This window comes from Saccostrea echinata, unplaced genomic scaffold (genome assembly GCF_033153115.1).
Source record: "Saccostrea echinata isolate AGI-Se365-2 ecotype Australia unplaced genomic scaffold, CSIRO_AGI_Sech_v1 ptg000010l, whole genome shotgun sequence".
Taxonomy (NCBI): domain Eukaryota; kingdom Metazoa; phylum Mollusca; class Bivalvia; order Ostreida; family Ostreidae; genus Saccostrea; species Saccostrea echinata.
This window is the reverse complement of record NW_026889759.1, coordinates 6,898,682-6,906,551: the sequence shown is the minus strand read 5'-3', so window position 1 is coordinate 6,906,551 and position 7,870 is coordinate 6,898,682. Positions and strand designations below refer to the sequence as shown.

The 7,870-nt window shown below is 33.3% G+C and overlaps 1 protein-coding gene across 1 annotated transcript in view; it reads left to right on the top strand.

Annotated features, from left to right (window-relative positions):
- Positions 1-67: 67 nt before the first annotated feature.
- Positions 68-7,870, top strand: part of LOC133184269 (E3 ubiquitin-protein ligase MIB1-like) — a 43,574-nt gene continuing 35,771 nt past the window's right edge. Inside the window, exons 1-9 of the mRNA XM_061319245.1 lie at positions 68-439; positions 3,442-3,613; positions 4,487-4,721; positions 4,920-4,986; positions 5,732-5,865; positions 6,220-6,296; positions 6,697-6,892; positions 7,018-7,165; positions 7,423-7,556. Coding sequence (XP_061175229.1) covers positions 178-439; positions 3,442-3,613; positions 4,487-4,721; positions 4,920-4,986; positions 5,732-5,865; positions 6,220-6,296; positions 6,697-6,892; positions 7,018-7,165; positions 7,423-7,556 — 1,425 coding nt within the window. The 5' untranslated portion in view covers positions 68-177. The remainder of the gene's footprint in view (positions 440-3,441; positions 3,614-4,486; positions 4,722-4,919; positions 4,987-5,731; positions 5,866-6,219; positions 6,297-6,696; positions 6,893-7,017; positions 7,166-7,422; positions 7,557-7,870) is intronic.

Sequence of the window (7,870 nt, the reverse complement as noted above, 5' to 3'; positions counted from 1 at the left end):
AATGAGTAAAGTGGAAAGGTATTCCGATGGGTTTTATTTTAAGTTCCGAAAGACCTCGAGGTTTCTCGCGAGAGTTCATATCAGCCATTTGACAGACAGAGAAGAAAATGTAATGTTTACATCGACGAAATATTGTTAAATTCCTTCCTTCTGAGAATATATTAACAATCAGTGACAATGAATGCTGATAATATAGATCCAAATATTAGCACGACTAATCGAGTAGCTCGTGTAAATATGGTAGAGGGCGTGGGAGCTCGTGTTGTTCGAGGTCCTGACTGGAAGTGGGGGAAACAAGACGGGGGAGAGGGACATGTCGGGACTGTGAGGAATTTCGAGTCTCCAGAGGAAGTCGTTGTTGTATGGGATAATGGAACGGCAGCCAATTATAGATGTGCAGGGGCATTTGACTTGAGAATCGTTGATAGTGCTCCTACAGGTGTCTCAATATTTTGCATTACTTTACATTTATATACTTGTATGCCTTAGCCACAGGGGGTGTTTGAAGTATGTTTTGATTGTGTGTGTCATATTTTACTCTTGTGAATTCTGATTTCCGTTCACAGTATTTTTTTGTGTATTAATATAATCTTTGACAGTGCGACTTGGGGTAAGCACAGTTGTATATAAATTTTTGGAATTCATCAAATACATTTATATACAGATTCAGAAGTATCTGTCTCTACAAACCTCATGAAACATTAAAACGTAAAAGTTTGAATGCATTTGGTCTAAAATGTGCTGTTACATCTTTTGTCACAGGTCCAGCACAATCTCTTGATTTAGCTATATAGCTAGCTGCAGAACTGTAGCACTCTGAAGAAAAATATTGACAGACTGGAGAGCTACAGTGCCACCCAAAAAAAAGAACTGTATATTTTTGCGTACAAAAAATTGCGCTCTATTCTGGGTTTATTTCTCTGTATATTTAAACTGCCACCTCAAAATTTAACTAACTGTGTGTTCCAAACACATTCTTTTACTATTTACACAACAAAACATTCCCTATAACCATGTTCATAGCCCTTCTGGGCCTGAAATTAAGACAATCGCAAATTTCTCCTATTTATACTGCAATATTGGGTGGCAAGACAATTCCGTCCAGTTGGCTTCGTGCAGATGTCAACTACGACAGTAGCTGATCAAGGTCTAGATAATTTCTTGAAATTGAGTTTTGTGCAGTTAAGGTAAGACTTTGGAGAAATAAATCCAGAATCAAGCACAATTTTTTGTGCGCCTTAAATATACAGTTTTCTCTATGGATGGCACCGTAGCTCTACAGTTCTGCAGCAGTTTTTCATGGAAATTTTTTTATGTAAGAAATAGAAAAAAAGTTCACCAATCAGTTGCTTTATATAGCTCAAAAACTTTTAGAACTTTGAGTACAAAGTCTCTCAAGGCGACGCAATTTGATGGTGATTTTTACATGCATTATTTTCAGAAGAATTCAAAGTTGAATACTGTCACTGCACCAAAGTGTGACTTTTTTGTGCTGACAAAAATGATACATTTAAGAAAAAAAGTGTGATAAAATAGCTAAATCAAGCTATTTTGAATAGTTTATTAAAACTACAGTTGAACTTTGGTACCGGGTATCTGGAACACCAATATCTTGAACATCATGGATATGTCGAAGTGATTTGGAATTCCCCAACCAATTATTCTATAAGTATTTTACCCTTGATATTTTGAATCCTTTGATATCTCAAAGTTTTTTCTCAGTCCCCTCATTTTCGAGATAAGGAGGTTTGAATGTATATACCTGGTATAGCAAATTCAAACTATATAGCTTTATCAAGAGATTGTGCCAGATCTGGTCATACATGTTAGGTGCACTTCCATAATAGAGTCTTTCAAAAGACATTGATATACATGTATAATTATTTTAAGAGAAAGTGCAATTATTCTTTCTTTGTTTAGCTCTCTGCAAGACTCATATCTTGGTCACCTATGTGTTTTGTCCACAATTATTGCATGAAATTGTCATAGGGAAGGAGTTCTGGGATACTTGCACACAAAAATTTCCCTGACGAATGTGCAGATTTGTTTTCAAATTCATCTGTTTGTACATGTTAGTCTATAGAGCTCGTTTGCTATTATGTGTAAGAAACCAATTTGAATGTATACTCTATGTAAATTAAGATTGAAGGAAAGATGATCTGAGCACCTCTCACTTGGCTTTGAAACAGGGTTTGATAATTGGGACAAACCACAGTAGACTAGTAAAATATTGCCATCTGCAATATCTCCTTTGCTAAAACACATACTGTAACCTCTGATGTTACAGATGACGTAGACTTGTTTTACAGTTTAGTATAAGTGTCCCTGTCATTCGACTCATTGTGTTCATCCTCTCTGGTTGATGGACTCACTCATTTGATTTAATGATGTATTTACACACTTTAAAAAAATAGCAAGTAAGTGTTCTATAGGAATCTTGTATTCTTCTTACTTCCTCGTGCAAACATATATTATAATTTATAAATTTGTAGATGTACATATACATGCATACAAGGAGTATTCTACTTGGCAGAAAAGTAGGTGCAATGAAGGACTAGAGAAATGTGTTGAGTTTGTAACATAAACAATTGATTTGTTTATTCACTCAGAATTTGAAAAGCAATAGTACTGGTATCAGTTTTATTTTAATGGAAATTTTTATGTAAAATTTTCATATGAGAAATGTTATACTTGTTTGTATTGTTATGCAGTATGAATGAAAACTTTTTGACAAACTTCAAACCACCCCATATTTTTTGAGAATAGTGATAAAATTCTCTCATTCAGGCTTTAAATATATTAAGCTAAGGATAACTTAACAGTCAAGATGCAACACTTGAATTTAAGAGGAATGGTAAAGAATAAACAAGTTATTACATAATGCACAGTATACAATGTTATAAATTTAGACAAGAATCTTCAAAGGTATTCATATATAATGCTAGCTTATGTCATCTTGTTCCTTTTGCTGTGTCGATCACAAGTCTATTTGATTTCATACATAATGTATGAAATAATTAACAGTTGAGGTAGGTTGAAACTTGGGTATTAAACCATGATAATATAGTATTCATATAATTGTTTGGGCAAAAGTAACACATTGTTCAAATATCCCATCATCATTTTTCAATGACAGACCAAATGGATCAGTGGTTTTCTCGCATTTGAAGAGAATAGCTTGTTCAAATCCCAGCATTGTTACTTGGTAATTTTTCACCGACAGAGCATTTTATCTGCATTTTCTGATTGTTTCAGTCTACTCAGGTGTGAATGGGTTTTCTAAGAGTTAATTTGAGATTAACTTATTAACTAAATATTATGTTTATTAGAAAGACTAGGCTTTACAACTATGCATATGGTGAATAAAGTGATGAGCAGTGATAGAATTTTTGTCAAGCTAAAGTTTAAAATGTATACTAATTTTTTTATATTTTATATCAGGTATTAAACATGATGGAACCATGTGTGACACCTGTAGACAACAACCCATATTTGGCATCAGATGGAAATGTGCTGAATGCTCCAACTATGACTTGTGCAGCGTCTGCTACCATGGCGATAAACACAATTTACGACACAGATTTTATAGAATCACGACACCTGGAAGTGATAAGTATGTTAGATTTCGAACATTTGTTATATAAACATACCAAAACCCAACACATAATAAGTTCAATTCTGTATACTGATTATTGATGCTTCAAAAGGTATCATATCTATGCAACATGAAGCCTTTGCTATAGCAAATGAAAATACAGTTGAACTTCGGTATCTTGAACACTGAATACTCGAATACCATGGATATGTCAAAGTGATCTGGAAGTCCCAACTACTTATTTTTTACGTATTTTATCTCGAATCATTGGATATCTTGAAGTTTTTTCTCGGTCCCATGGAGTTCGAGGTAACGAGGTTTGAATCTATTAGTTCTGACGACTTATATAACATTTTAGGAGATGGGAGGCTATGATGTGACGAAATCACGTCATGGCACAAATAAAATACAAATATTTTACTGTTCTACTTTTTCCAGAAAAATGTGTTAAAAAATTGAAAAATTCCACAAAATATATAAGTTATTTCACTGAAGAAATTAGAATGATATAATATGATTATATACATACATGTATTAATAAGTTGTACTTGCTCTTTCACAGTGTGTTTATATCTTTACGGTCCAGTGATGAGTTTACATGTTCTGTAGTGTAGGATAGTTAAGCCTGATCCAGGGCTATTATGCTCAGAAATAATATTCCAGCAGTTGCAAACTGCTAGGCCTAAATTTGAGTATTACCGGTACATTCAAAACTTTTGTATATCAGTGATGTTGCGATTTGAACTAGTGATCACTGTCAATTTGACCCCTCCCTTTGAATAAAAAACCTGTACATACATATACATTTATACGATGTGTATTTACTTACAAACATGAAAAATGCTGTAATTTTATAAACATAATAAATTTTAAATTCTCATTTATGAAAAGGTGTTCTGTGGAACCTAGAAGAAAAAGCAAAAAGATAACAGCTCGGGGTATATTTCCTGGGGCCCGTGTAGTAAGAGGGGTGGACTGGCAGTGGGAGGATCAGGATGGGGGAAATGGTCGAAGGGGGAAGGTCACCGAGATACAGGACTGGAGTGCTGCTAGCCCAAGAAGTGCAGCCTATGTTTTATGGGACAATGCAGCAAAGAACCTCTACAGAGTTGGCTTTGAGGGAATGGTGTGTATATTTACTTCATGAATCATTACCCCTATTGTAAATTGATATTTTTTGCATGACACATTTTAATTGCACTGTAAATTGAATAATTGTTTTGAAAAAAAATGTTCACAAAGCACATTTATTAAACTGGTACATGTACAATGATGAGATTTTGTTGATTTTGTAAATTATGTTTCTTATTGAATCTATTTGTAGGCTGATTTGAAGGTTGTGAATGATGCTAAAGGAGGGTCATTCTACAGAGATCATCTTCCTCTCTTAGGTACATGTAATTACAAGCCACATTTGATTTTTTACTTTATATGCATAGTGTAAATACATAGTGTTAAAAGTCATGTTTTTTCTTAATACGTTCTATTTCTATTACTGAACTCTTCAAAATTAGAGGCGCGTTTGGTCGTCTGACAGGGACAGCATGGCGTTGCGGATAATGCAAAACATGTCAATCTTAATTTAATTTTTAATGTTAAATGTATTTGTCATTCCAATTAAAGAATAGAAGAACTAAAAGACATATGTAAGAGAGCGAGAACCCTAAATTTATCATCCATTAATAAAAAATACAACATTTCCGAGGCATGTGTATTGTATTTAGATGTACCATATGATAAATAGATTCATACGATCAACAATAGATATAAATTGATATCGTTGTCATTCCTACTCTTGATGTATATAAAGTCCACAACAATAAAATATTTCATTTGCATTTTCTTAGGATTTGTTCATCGACATTCAACATATTTTTTACATGTTTATGTTACATTTGTCCCTGAAATCCCGCGAGATTTGTACATTTTCCGACTTTTTCACAAAAGAGTGCACTAAGAAGTATAACTCTTCCATAGTGGAAATAGAACGTATTCTACGGAAATTTTTCAACAATTTTTTACAATTTGGGTGTAATGTGTCTCTATGATGTAAATGCAAATAATGAAATTTGAGTATGTTTATTGATTATATGGATCAGTTATTCCTTTTATTTATTATTTTCTTTTTAATTTCAGGAGAACAAGGTCCAGGGTCAAGGTCAGGTCCTGGTGGTTTAGCCATTGGAGATCAAGTCAACGTAGATCTGGAACTAGAGATTGTACAGTCTTTACAGCATGGTCATGGTGGATGGACAGATGGAATGTTTGAGGTAAGAAATCATTGTTGTAGGAAATTATTTCTATTGCTTTATTCTTTTAAGTCATGGTAGATTGGCTTTATGCTGTGAATATAAATGAATGGATTTTGTTGAACAGATTTTGATATCAGTATGTATCAGTATGTATTGAAAGTGATTTGTGAGTATTGCATTAGCTCAGTAAAGTCATAATGGCCTGTGATGCTTCGTTTTTTTTTTTTTTTTTTTTTTTTTTTTTTTTTTTTAGAGGATGAGTAAGCTATATTCATAACATGATAACTAAGCTGGAAAAAAAAATTGATTCATGTTAATTTTATTGTATCTTACCCTGTGCTATGTGTTGATACAGGTTATCTTTTATTTCAGTGTTTGGGTACTACAGGGACTGTTGTTGGGATTGATGAAGATCATGATATTGTTGTTTCTTATCCTAGTGGTAACAGGTTAGTAAAATTGAAATGAAGATAGTAATGTATAAGAGAAAGTTGTATAAAATTAATAAAATGTTAAAAAAAGTTTACTCAAAGGCATTCCCTTGTCTTGGTGAGTTCTAGTGACAGCTACTTTATGATTTAAACTTATGTAACTATAGAAAATAGGGAAAAGCTTAAGTACATAATAAAATTAGATCAGTAACTACATTACTCCTTGACATCAAGCAGTCTTAAAAAAAGATTTTCTTTCTGGTTTATTTTTAGTAATAGAATTACAATGTATTTAATCAAACAATGGAAGAAAATTATACAGTAAATGTAATTTATTACATTAAATGGAAAAAAGAGACCAAAAAATAATAATGGTAGAGTTTCTTCTTGTTTATCAAAAGAAAACATTGTTTTACAGATGGACTTTCAACCCGGCAGTTCTGACAAAAGTAAACACCCCCAGTTCTGCTCCCTCCACTTCCAATGAGGCTACCCCAGCTGCCCCTCCCTCAGCACAGTTTGCTGTGGGAGACCTAGTCCAGATTTGTAATGACCCAGAGAAGATAAAACTGCTACAGAGAGGACATGGAGAATGGGCAGAGGCCATGTTACCAGTATGTAAAACTTTGTTTATTAGTTTCTATGGAAACTCTCTCTCACTTTTAAAGTTATATCATTGTATTTTTTTTTGTATATTGAATTATAGATAAATTTCAGTTATAACTTTGTGTTTTTTCAGACTCTTGGAAAGATAGGACGGGTCCAACAGATTTATCACGACAGTGATCTGAAGGTAGAAGTATGTGGTACCTCGTGGACCTATAACCCTTCAGCAGTCACGAAGGTGGCCTCCTCTGATGGTGCCGCTATAGGAAACTCCTCAGGAGGTAAGGGATGTAGTGGTGTATGCTCTTTTTATACTTTAATCATCAAAAGTAAAAATGAGATTGGGAAGGAAAGGATTTGCAGAAAATTATGTTTCGCAATTTTTAAGACACACTTATTTAAACATGAAAAGCTGTAAAGAATATTTGTTTTGGAGTGTTTGATCATGGAATAGACTTTTGAAATTTGATCATTTGTAATATTGATTTATTTTGGGAAATGTTATCCAAATAAGATATGTATTTAATCAACTTTTCAGAGAGACTGAGTGCTTTGCTGAAGAAACTGTTCGAGACCCATGTTACTGGAGATGCCAATGAAGAACTGGTCAAAGCTGCAGCCAATGGTGACTATGTTAAAGTGGAAGATCTGCTCAGCAGGCCAGAAAATGATGTATGTCAAATTAAATTTACAGCATTGTACAATGATGTGTATATTGAAAAACTTTCATAACAGTGATTTTGACATTCCACTATGTTCACAGTTTATCATTCTCTGCAAAATTAAAACCCATAGTGAATAAGGTCATATAATGGTCATTCAAAAAATATATAGACAATGTCACTCTTTTACAAAATTTAAGATCAACACATTTTCATATGTAAAACAATCATTTTGTTGATGTTTGAGGTTTCATTCCATTTGATTAGATGGTATGTCAAAGGTAAAGAAAACAAACAGAAATAATCTCATAAAACCTATAAACA